This window comes from Gobius niger (genome assembly GCF_951799975.1).
Source record: "Gobius niger genome assembly, chromosome: 23".
In the NCBI taxonomy this organism is placed as follows: domain Eukaryota; kingdom Metazoa; phylum Chordata; class Actinopteri; order Gobiiformes; family Gobiidae; genus Gobius; species Gobius niger.
The window spans coordinates 862,895-875,211 of record NC_136874.1 but is presented as its reverse complement, the minus strand read 5'-3'; the positions used below and the strand labels follow the sequence as shown (position 1 = coordinate 875,211).

At 50.4% G+C, this 12,317-nt stretch overlaps 1 protein-coding gene across 1 annotated transcript; it reads right to left on the bottom strand.

Moving 5' to 3' along the window:
• Positions 1–6,291: 6,291 nt before the first annotated feature.
• nhej1 (nonhomologous end-joining factor 1) lies at positions 6,292–10,296 on the bottom strand (the record flags this gene model as incomplete). Its single annotated transcript, XM_079581682.1, has 5 exons — positions 10,102–10,296; positions 9,717–9,908; positions 9,118–9,256; positions 8,421–8,479; positions 6,292–6,453 (listed from the first exon to the last, which is right to left on the bottom strand). Coding segments are annotated over exons 1-5 (732 nt in total), but the record flags the coding sequence as incomplete, so codon positions are not given.
• Between the last annotated feature and the right edge of the window lie 2,021 nt (positions 10,297–12,317).

Here is a 12,317-nt window from a genome sequence, read left to right as displayed (position 1 = left end):
GTCCGGGTCATCCCCGCTGTCCCGAAAGAGGAGGAGCTACTGTCCCGAGAGGAGGAGCTACTGTCCTGTCAGGGGAGGAGCTACTGCAGAGGAGGAGCTACTGTCCCGAAAGAGGAGGAGCTACTGCAGAGGAGGAGGAGGAGCTGCTGTCCTGTCAGGGGAGGAGCTACTGTCCCGAAAGAGGAGGAGCTACTGTCCCGTCAGGGGAGGAGCTACTGTAGAGGAGGAGGAGGAGCTGCTGTCCTGTCAGGGGAGGAGCTACTGTCCTGTCAGGGGAGGAGCTACTGTCCCGAAAGAGGAGGAGCTGCTGTCCCGTCAGGGGAGGAGCTACTGTCCCGAAAGAGGAGGAGCTGCTGTCCCGTCAGGGGAGGAGCTACTGTCCCGAAAGAGGAGGAGCTACTGTCCCGTCAGGGGAGGAGCTACTGTCCCGAAAGAGGAGGAGCTACTGTCCCGTCAGGGGAGGAGCTACTGTCCCGAAAGAGGAGGAGCTACTGTCCCAAAAGAGGAGGAGCTACTGTCCCGTCAGGATCATCACTGTCCCGTTCTTCTGCCCTGCAGAGGAGATTCAGGTTAAACGGTGCCTCACAGAGGTTCTCCTGGAAGAGAACCTCTCCTCTGGTCCACAGATGTTCCTCCCTCACAGACGGGACGTCCATGGTCAGGGGGAACATCTGCTCCTCTGAGGTCACATGTGGATCCCCCAGGGTTGGATCTCAGGCCCAGAGCTCTTTAACCTGTATATGGGACGTCCTGAGGAGACTTGGAGACACTTCCACAGTTAAACATCTCCATGTCTCCTGAGGAACCCTGTGTTTATGAATCACATCCAGCTGAACCGGGACAAAACCCAAATATTCATCATCGGCCCAGAGAGAGAGACTTTAATCCTCCCTCCCACAGCGCCCCCTGTCTGCCCCTGTCTGCTACAGTCTGCAGCCCAGGCCCAGAAAGTCCCTTTAAACAAAGAGACGCCGCAGGGACAAACATCAGATCACACGGGTTTGTGACATTTTAGTTACAAAGGTTTTTATCTTGTTTAGTTTCTGAATGAACGAGTTCTTAAGAAAAAACTCCCTCAAAATCACTTTAAGTCACGTGACAATTTCCCAGATAATTATTTAGAGAAACTGTGACTGTTTCTTTAAACTTTGTGGACATTTATTTGTTAAATATGTCACAAACAAACCGTTATTTCAGATTAAGAGAAGCTACAGATAAAGTTTTCTTCCTAAGACAAAGCCTGACGTGACGTGACGTTCTTACGCACCTGGACCTCCTGCACCTCCGTGATCCGCGTGACTTCACCCATAAGACCGATCAAAAGCATCGCTGCGGAGTTCCGTCCTCGCGCCGTGTCTCCGGTGCGCGCGTGGCCCCGTGGCCGCCGGTGCGCGCGGGCATAAATAGCGGAGGCGCGTTTACCTTGGCACGCGGCTCCAGAGACGCGTCTGCGGAGGGAGAGGCGCGCGCGGGGAGTGATGACAGGGGGAGGACAGACCTGCCCACGCGCGGACCTGAGAGAGGGGCGCGCGAGGGGCAGGTGCGCGTGCGAGGGAGGAGGAGGCGCGAATGATGCGTTAGACCCCACGTGGCTCTTTAGAGACACTGCAGGGGGCGCTGTGGCTTCATATGGTTAGAACGTCAGGTTTAGAAGAAGAAGAACCTGTTTACGTGAGTGACACACAATGACCTCTGACCCCTGTGTGAGGACCACGAACCTGTGCCAGGGTTTAGGACGACACTAACCCGTTTGTTCTTTAGTTTGTTGTGTTTAATCCGTTTATGTTTTTGTTTCTGTTGTTTTGTTTCAGGGCAGACGTGATAAATACATCAAGTGTTTCCTGCCCGGGGAATATAATCCGTATATGTCAGATAAATGTTTTTGTTTTTGTTGTTTTGCTTATTAACGTGATTTTTACATCAAGTATTTCCTGGGAGTGGAACCCGTGACCGTGTGTCGCGTCTGAAGCTTCTTCAAACACATTCCTCGCCTTCGCTCAAACATGGCACCGAGGAGAGAAGAGGAGCCACAGAGGCATGCTGGGAAACGGGGCGGAGCCGGGGGCGTGTGTAGAGGAATCTGTCCAATGAGAATGACTGTTTTCTGGGTAAAGATGGAGTCTGCAGTAAAAGTGTTTAAAACAGGTTTATTTAAAGACAAACAGTTAAAACATTGATAAAACTCTTCCTCACGATGATGAAGACTAAAAACAAAGGTAAAAGTCTGAAACTCCGCGGCGCCGACACGTGTTTCACCTGAACAGCCCCGTCTTCTTCTTCTTGGGTTTTGGAGCCGCTCGCTCGGCGGCGCTCGGATACGACGGCGCCACCTGCAGACGATACAGGAGAAGGTCACGTTTATAATGAGGTTTGAAATATGTTTTATAGAGATGGACAGGTTTAAAGGTCCACTCAGGAGATGGTCAGGTTAAAAGGTCCACTCAGGAGATGGACAGGTTTAAAGGTCCACTCAGGAGATGGAGAGGTTTAAAGGTCCACTCAGGAGATGGTCAGGTTTAAAGGTCCACTCAGGAGATGGACAGGTTTAAAGGTCCACTCAGGAGATGGACAGGTTTAAAGGTCCACACAGGAGATGGACAGGTTTAAAGGTCCACTCACAGGAGATGGACAGGTTTAAAGGTCCACTCAGGAGATGGAGAGGTTTAAAGGTCCACTCAGGAGATGGAGAGGTTTAAAGGTCCACTCAGGAGATGGAGAGGTTTAAAGGTCCACTCAGGAGATGGTCAGGTTTAAAGGTCCACTCAGGAGATGGACAGGTTTAAAGGTCCACACAGGAGATGGACAGGTTTAAAGGTCCACTCACAGGAGATGGACAGGTTTAAAGGTCCACTCAGGAGATGGACAGGTTTAAAGGTCCACTCAGGAGATGGACAGGTTTAAAGGTCCACTCAGGAGATGGTCAGGTTTAAAGGTCCACTCAGGAGATGGTCAGGTTTAAAGGTCCACTCAGGAGATGGACAGGTTTAAAGGTCCACTCACAGGAGATGGACAGGTTTAAAGGTCCACTCAGGAGATGGACAGGTTTAAAGGTCCACTCACAGGAGATGGTCAGGTTTAAAGGTCCACTCAGGAGATGGACAGGTTTAAAGGTCCACTCACAGGAGATGGTCAGGTTTAAAGGTCCACTCACAGGAGATGGACAGGTTTAAAGGTCCACTCAGGAGATGGACAGGTTTAAAGGTCCACTCACAGGAGATGGACAGGTTTAAAGGTCCACTCAGGAGATGGACAGGTTTAAAGGTCCACTCAGGGGATGGACAGGTTTAAAGGTCCACTCAGGAGATGGACAGGTTTAAAGGTCCACACAGGAGATGGACAGGTTTAAAGGTCCACTCAGGAGATGGACAGGTTTAAAGGTCCACTCAGGAGATGGACAGGTTTAAAGGTCCACTCAGGAGATGGTCAGGTTTAAAGGTCCACTCAGGAGATGGTCAGGTTTAAAGGTCCACTCAGGGGATGGTCAGGTTTAAAGGTCCACTCACAGGAGATGGTCAGGTTTAAAGGTCCACTCAGGAGATGGTCAGGTTTAAAGGTCCACTCAGGAGATGGACAGGTTTAAAGGTCCACTCACAGGAGATGGACAGGTTTAAAGGTCCACTCAGGAGATGGACAGGTTTAAAGGTCCACTCAGGGGATGGACAGGTTTAAAGGTCCACTCAGGAGATGGACAGGTTTAAAGGTCCACACAGGAGATGGACAGGTTTAAAGGTCCACTCAGGAGATGGACAGGTTTAAAGGTCCACTCAGGAGATGGACAGGTTTAAAGGTCCACTCAGGAGATGGTCAGGTTTAAAGGTCCACTCAGGAGATGGTCAGGTTTAAAGGTCCACTCAGGGGATGGTCAGGTTTAAAGGTCCACTCACAGGAGATGGTCAGGTTTAAAGGTCCACTCAGGAGATGGTCAGGTTTAAAGGTCCACTCAGGAGATGGACAGGTTTAAAGGTCCACTCAGGAGATGGACAGGTTTAAAGGTCCACTCACAGGAGATGGACAGGTTTAAAGGTCCACTCACAGGAGATGGACAGGTTTAAAGGTCCACTCAGGAGATGGACAGGTTTAAAGGTCCACTCAGGAGATGGACAGGTTTAAAGGTCCACTCAGGAGATGGACAGGTTTAAAGGTCCACTCAGGAGATGGACAGGTTTAAAGGTCCACTCACAGGAGATGGACGGGTTTAAAGGTCCACTCAGGAGATGGACAGGTTTAAAGGTCCACTCAGGAGATGGACAGGTTTAAAGGTCCACTCACAGGAGATGGTCAGGTTTAAAGGTCCACTCAGGAGATGGTCAGGTTTAAAGGTCCACTCACAGGAGATGGACAGGTTTAAAGGTCCACTCAGGAGATGGACAGGTTTAAAGGTCCACTCAGGGGATGGTCAGGTTTAAAGGTCCACTCACAGGAGATGGACAGGTTTAAAGGTCCACTCAGGAGATGGACAGGTTTAAAGGTCCACTCAGGAGATGGTCAGGTTTAAAGGTCCACTCAGGAGATGGACAGGTTTAAAGGTCCACTCACAGGAGATGGACAGGTTTAAAGGTCCACTCAGGAGATGGACAGGTTTAAAGGTCCACTCACAGGAGATGGACAGGTTTAAAGGTCCACTCACAGGAGATGGACAGGTTTAAAGGTCCACTCACAGGAGATGGTCAGGTTTAAAGGTCCACTCACAGGAGATGGACAGGTTTAAAGGTCCACTCACAGGAGATGGACAGGTTTAAAGGTCCACTCAGGAGATGGACAGGTTTAAAGGTCCACTCAGGAGATGGACAGGTTTAATGGTCCACTCAGGAGATGGACAGGTTTAAAGGTCCACTCAGGAGATGGACAGGTTTAAAGGTCCACTCACAGGAGATGGACAGGTTTAAAGGTCCACTCACAGGAGATGGACAGGTTTAAAGGTCCACTCACAGGAGATGGTCAGGTTTAAAGGTCCACTCACAGGAGATGGACAGGTTTAAAGGTCCACTCACAGGAGATGGTCAGGTTTAAAGGTCCACTCAGGAGATGGACAGGTTTAAAGGTCCACTCAGGAGATGGACAGGTTTAAAGGTCCACTCACAGGAGAACGACAGGTTTAAAGGTCCACTCAGGAGATGGACAGGTTTAAAGGTCCACTCAGGAGATGGACAGGTTTAAAGGTCCACTCAGGAGATGGACAGGTTTAAAGGTCCACTCACAGGAGATGGACATGTTTAAAGGTCCACTCACAGGAGATGGACAGGTTTAAAGGTCCACTCAGGAGATGGACAGGTTTAAAGGTCCACTCAGGAGATGGACAGGTTTAAAGGTCCACTCAGGAGATGGACAGGTTTAAAGGTCCACTCAGGAGATGGTCAGGTTTAAAGGTCCACTCAGGAGATGGACAGGTTTAAAGGTCCACTCAGGAGATGGTCAGGTTTAAAGGTCCACTCAGGAGATGGACAGGTTTAAAGGTCCACTCAGGAGATGGACAGGTTTAAAGGTCCACTCACAGGAGATGGTCAGGTTTAAAGGTCCACTCAGGAGATGGTCAGGTTTAAAGGTCCACTCACAGGAGATGGACAGGTTTAAAGGTCCACTCACAGGAGATGGACAGGTTTAAAGGTCCACTCACAGGAGATGGACAGGTTTAAAGGTCCACTCAGGAGATGGACAGGTTTAAAGGTCCACTCACAGGAGATGGACAGGTTTAAAGGTCCACTCACAGGAGATGGACAGGTTTAAAGGTCCACTCACAGGAGATGGACAGGTTTAAAGGTCCACTCACAGGAGATGGACAGGTTTAAAGGTCCACTCACAGGAGATGGACAGGTTTAAAGGTCCACTCAGGAGATGGACAGGTTTAAAGGTCCACTCAGGAGATGGACAGGTTTAAAGGTCCACTCAGGAGAACGCTCAGGAGAGAAAGGGGCAAAAACGAGAAAAACGTGGATAAACTCAGGGATAAAAAGATTCATTTTTGTGGATTTGTTTCCTGGATAAATCTCTTATTCTCCAAAAGTCAGAGGAAAAACATCGGAACGAGAGAATGGGCGGCTCCTGAAGCTGCCGTACCTGATGCATTGTGGGTAGTGTGGTCTTTGTGGCGGGAGCTGCTGTACCTGATGCATTGTGGGTAGTGTGGTCTTTGTGGCGCCGGGAGACGGCGTTGGTTCGTTCTCCGCCTCCTTTTGAGCGACTGCGTTTCCTGAAACAAAACACAAACTCCAGTCAGGCTTTTATTGTGAAATCCAAGAGGTTTGTTCTTTTATTTCCTGAACCTCTCTGGTGACCCGCCTCCTCCTCCGCCTCCTCCTCCGCCTCCTGATCCTCCTGATCCGCCTCCTCTGAGCGCCTGCGTTTGTTGTTGGCGTGCAGGCGGGCGGCGGCGCCGGCGTACAGCTCGTACAGCTCCTGCAGCTCCGGGTCCAGCCTCAGAGACGACTCCCGATCGTCCAGCAGCGACGGGAACGTCTGAGGGAGAGAGCCAGTTTTATACTCACTACTGCCACCTCAGGTCACACGTGGAACTGCAGCTTCTAGATTAAAGGGGGGGTGTTATGGTATCATGTTATTCTGTCACTCCCTCATTAAAAACATGGCTGAAGTGTTGCCTTGGCACATTCACGTATTTCTGAGTAATCTGTAAAAACTCTGATGGCGGCCATTTTAGGGATAGGTTTGCCTGAGTCCTCCTAGGAACGCCCCCACCTCCTGGAGACGCCTCCGAGCTTTGGTCACCAGCCGAGTAACCGACCACTGCTCCTCAGCAGAACCCCCTCCCCACTGATGCCACAGACAGGGTGTGGAGGGGGCGTGTCTAAAGGCTCAGAGGTTCTTAAAGAGACAGAGGCCTATTTCAAGACATTCACTACAGCCATTTTGAGAGAGACATTTTATACAAGGCAGTTATTCTAATTTACTGCATTTACAACAACAGAAGGTTTGTCATCATTGTAGTGTGATATAGACTGGTGCTGTGACACCCCCCCTTTAAAGCTCCACAAACCAATTCTACGTAAACGTTGCTCCTGGTCTTTTGTTGTTCGTACATTGTACATGTTTTGGGCTTGTGTTTGTGGGGACTTGAAGGACGAGATGATTCTGTGTCTCATGAACGTGTCCTGGTGGAGCTGATGTTCCAAACGATAAAAGGTTTTTTCTAAATGTCGGTTTCTGGTTCTCGTCTCTGTAACAGTTGGACATGAAACAAAAACTGCCCTAAAGTCCAGCGTCTCCCCCCCTGAGGTCACATGACCGCGTCGGTAACAGGCGTGTCCGTCTCCGGCTGAAGGAAAACGCTCCGTCTCCAAAGCCGTGTCCGAATTAGCAGCTCAAATATTGACCCGAGGCTGCGGCCGTGCCCCCGAGCCCCCGCCAACCCCCGAGCCCCCGCCAGCCCCCGCCAACCCCCGAGCCCCCGCCAGCCCCCGCCAACCCCCGAGCCCCCGCCAGCCCCCGCCAGCCCCGCTTCTGTTCCTGTTTATTTAGAAACTTAAAAATAAATGTTTTGGAGACGAGACGCCGCGGGGGGGTGGGGGGGGGGGCTTCACAGGGCGGCTTTGTCACAGACCCGGAGTTTATCCCTGACTTTGTGACGCGGCTGCAGAATGTGGAGGTGCAGTGAGAGAAATACTTCAGATACTTCAGATACTGCAGTAACGAAGCTCCAGCCTCAACAAATACTCAACATATACTCCACAAATACTCCACAAATACTCCACAAATACTCCACAAATACTCTGTAGTAGTGCAGTCCTGGAGCTCCTGGAGAAGAATAAACAGGCCTGAGGTCATTGAGAGTCTAACGTCCTCAACCATGGAAACTGTTGAAAATACTGCAGTTCAAATACTCCGCGCCTGCAGTGTCGTCGGCCCGGCCTCAGTCCGAGGTCAGGACTAAACCGGGTCTGGACTAAAGTAAGGGCTTCATGTGGTCGTCATGGCCCCGTCCCGGAGCCGCTCAGTCTCACGCCTCAGACCTCAGACCTCAGACCTCAGACCTCAGAGCTCAGAGCTCGCGCCTCACGCCTCAGGCTGACCGACAGCGGCTCCTTCATCAGAGGGAGGAGACGCCGGACTCGGGGGCAGTTTTTGTTTCATGTGGAAAACACAGAGATTCACTGTTTTTACTGTTTGGAAATGTGGGGAAAAAATACAGAAAAAATATAAAAAATTGATGGAAAATTTGGAAAAAATGTGAAAAACACCGTCCTTTCAAAATGTGGGGGAAATTCGGAAAATGTACCAAAAAAATGTGTAAATAAGTAAGTATCCGTCTGCCTTTGTGGGTGCGGGGGAGGCGGGTGTCATGGCGACGGTCGTTAAGGAAACAGACTGTTTGGCTCTGAGGTCATGGCGTGTTGTGGAGACGGCGGCGTTTCTGATCCACGTGAGGAATGTGGAGCTCGTTCTCCACAAACACGGATCATCGTCTGTACCTGAGTCAGGAAGTCCCGGCGGAAAGTTTCCTCCTGGAACGGCTCGGTCTGGAGGCGCTCTGAGGGAGAAGCGGCTTTAGTAACATGTGACCAGTGAGCTTTACCTCTTATACATGTTTTAGATTTGACTTTAATCCACGCCCTGCTGACCCAAGAGGAGCACCCGTACCCCTGAGGAGCACCTGTACCTCTGCTGACCCTGAGGAGCACCCGTACCTCTGCTGACCATGAGGAGCACCCGTACCCCTGCTGACCCCTGAGGAGCACCCGTACCCGTGAGGAGCACCCGTACCTCTGCTGACCCTGAGGAGCACCCGTACCTCTGCTGACCCTGAGGAGCACCCGTACCTCTGCTGACCCATGAGGAGCACCCGTACCTCTGCTGACCCGTGAGGAGCACCCGTACCCCTGCTGACCCTGAGGAGCACCCGTACCCGTGAGGAGCACCCGTACCTCTGCTGACCCTGAGGAGCACCCGTACCCCTGCTGACCCTGAGGAGCACCCGTACCCGTGAGGAGCACCCGTACCTCTGCTGACCCTGAGGAGCACCCGTACCTCTGCTGACCCTGAGGAGCACCCGTACCCGTGAGGAGCGCCCGTACCCCTGCTGACCCTGAGGAGCGCCCGTACCCCTGAGGAGCACCCGTACCTCTGCTGACCCTGAGGAGCACCCGTACCCGTGAGGAGCACCCGTACCTCTGCTGAGCTGCGCCCCGTTCTCCCTGTAGTCCTGGATCTCGATGTCTTTCCGCCGCAGCAGCGCGAACAGGAGCTGGTTCTGCCGCTGCAGTGCCGCGCTCATCACCAGCAGAGGGCGCACCAGCTGCACACAGGCCTGAGGGAAACACAGGGGGGGTTTTCTCATTACAAACATCTGGAAACATGTGCTGCTCCTGAGCGATGACAAAAGGGCAGAAAAAACACTTTCCACATTTTTACCGCCCCACCCCAATTTTAACATTCCCACTTTCCCTGACTTTTCATCCCCCCCCATTTCTCCCCCACCATCTTCAAAAATCTTCCCCTATTTTCCCTCCCAATCTGTACTATTTTTTCCACTTACTTAATACATTTCCCCCAATGCCCCATTGAAAAAAACACATTTCCCCCATGTTTCTGTTGTTTTCTAACCCCCCAACTTAAAAAAAAAGTTTTTTCACAATTTTTCTCCGACCCCCATCCCCGCAAATAAAAAAATAAAGTCTAACAATTTTTGCATTTTTCTCCATTCTTATTTAAACATTTCATCTTGTTTTGTTACTGTGAACCCGTATCCGCTCCCGTGGCTCTGTTACCGTGGCGACCGGCGCCGGGCGGCAGTGGAACTCCCAGTGGAAGGGCATCCCGGCGAGTTCGCTCTTCAGCCGCAGCGTCACGTGACCGTCGCGCCGCAGGACGGTCACGTGATCCGAGCCGCCGCCCATCAGGCACGGCGTCACCGCGGCAACGAGCGAGTCCACGGCGGCGCGAAGGCGGCGGTTCAGCTCCTGAGGGAAAACAAAAGGACACGTTAATAATAATATAATATAATATAATAATAACATGCTAATATACTAATATACTAATATACTAATATAATAATATAATAATGGGCGGCGCCAGGTTTAAATGTGTGCTCTGAATCCCCCCCCCCCTCACCTGAGCTCTGCTCTGAACCCCCCCTGCCCCCCCCCCCCTCACCTGTGCTCTGCTCTGAATCTGCTCCGCCTCCATCTGCTCCTCCCACAGCCCGTCCGAGTCCAGGAGCAGCAGGTGGTACCGAGTCTGACCGAACCAGCTCTTACAGAGAAACCGCGAGTCCCCGAGGTCCAGGGGGGTCCAGGGGCAGGAGAGGAGGCGCTCAGAGGAGGAGGACGCCATGGCGGGGGGGCTACGGGAGCTGAGGAGGGACAACAGGCACAGAGGATAAACTTCTGTGTATCAGAATAATCTTTTACCTTAAGGTGGGGGTGAAGATGTTCATGAATATTAGAATAATATGTGAAGGGTTTTCTCCTCATACTTTACCTTTATTTACCAAATCAGTTCAGTCTAAACTGGAAACCTCTGCAAGTCCCGTATGAGCTGCTGTGTCAGGTTTAAACCACACACTTATTTCATACATAAAGTTTAACCCAGCCTCACTCAGAGCAGAACTCTCTGTTGCTTCTGTAAAAGTCAGTGTTAAAAGACTCCTGGATCAGGTCATAATGATCTGTGTGACTTTCTGTAAATGGAAGGTTTAACCCCATGTTTTGGACAAATCCTGGTCATTTCTGGTGTAACTGAGTCTCACCTTCAGAACCGCCGGTGTTTGGGCCTAAAAAACACAAACAAATGAGAAACTAAGGCTGAGCACGCGCTAAATCCAGACAGATTCCAAACTAACGCATAGATTTAACTGGAAATACGTTTTAAAATCACCAGAAATTTACCAAAAATGAGTCAAACTAATATAAAAGTTGATTAAAAGTGTTTACGGAATCATTTTTAATGATTTACGAGCTCATTGTTGCGACACTTAATACAAATGTCTCCAATAAAAAGGTTTGTTTACGTGCGGCGGCTCTTCCGGGTTGTGTTTCAGGGGAGGGGCCGGCAGGAAACGAGAGTCACACAACAAAGGTTCCGCTTACGGCCTTTTCACAAGACGATAAATAAACAAAACAAATAAACTAATGAATAAGAAAAACCTCTGGACCTTATAGATTAAAATAAAAACATGGATATTTAATATGTTTGTGTTAAATGTGGCTTATTTTAACCTCCAGACAATTCATCATAAAATCTTACTTGTTTTTACATGTAGTGTTTCCCATTTGCAATTTTATTTAAAAATCTATATAATATTTCTCTTTTCATTTGCTCCATCTGCAGATCATGACATTTTGCCTCTAAAAACCCAAAATAATTTAATGTAAATTTCATTATAATTTCCTTGTCTCTACAAGACTCAGAATCAATTAATTAATTGTGCATTAAAATCTTTGTTTATTGGGTCAATCTGGGTCAATTTACCCCCGAGATATTTGTTTATTTAGAAATCTTTATACTTTATAACAGTTCAAATCATGTAAAGACAAAATCTACTTCCATTAAAATAAACATGTTCAAAATGAAAGGGCGGTTTCAGTGTTGTGATCGTGTAATCGTGTATTTGGGGGTCGTAGGTGAATAAATGAACACGTGATAAAAGAGAGAGACTCCGGGCATGATTGCAGCACTTCAACACCAAAAGGTTTATTATTATTAAGTCACAAGATACAAAATAGACCCATCTTTATAGAAGAGAATAGTTTTAAATTTGTTTTTAGCTTATTTTTTCATTTGCAAGAACATTCAACACGGACGAGGAAGAGACGCACAGTGAGACATCTAAACATGACAGGGGGGGGGGGGGGAGGAGGGGGAGGAGGAGGAGGAAGAGGAGGAGGAGAGGGAGAGGAGGAGGAGAGGGAGAGGAGGGGCAGGAGGAGGAGGAGGAGAGGGAGAGGAGGAGGAGAGGGAGAGGAGGGGCAGGAGGAGGAGGAGGAGAGGGAGGAGGAGGAGGAGAGGGAGAGGAGGGGCAGGAGGAGGAGGAGGAGAGGGAGGAGGAGAGGGAGGAGGAGGAGGGAGGAAGAGGAGGGGGAGGGGGAGAGGGAGGAGGGGGAGAGGGAGGAGGAGAGGGAGGAGGAGGAGAGGGAGAGGAGGGGCAGGAGGAGGAGAGGGAGAGGAGGGGCAGGAGGAGGAGGGGGAAGGGAGGAGGGGGAGAGGGAGGAGGAGAGGGAGGAGGAGGAGAGGGAGAGGAGGGGCAGGAGGAGGAGAGGGAGAGGAGGGGCAGGAGGAGGAGGGAGGAAGAGGAGGTGGAGGTAGACAGGAGGTGAGGAAGGGCATCGGGCTTCATCCTGACCGCAGTGACATGCTTGTAGTAGGCAGTG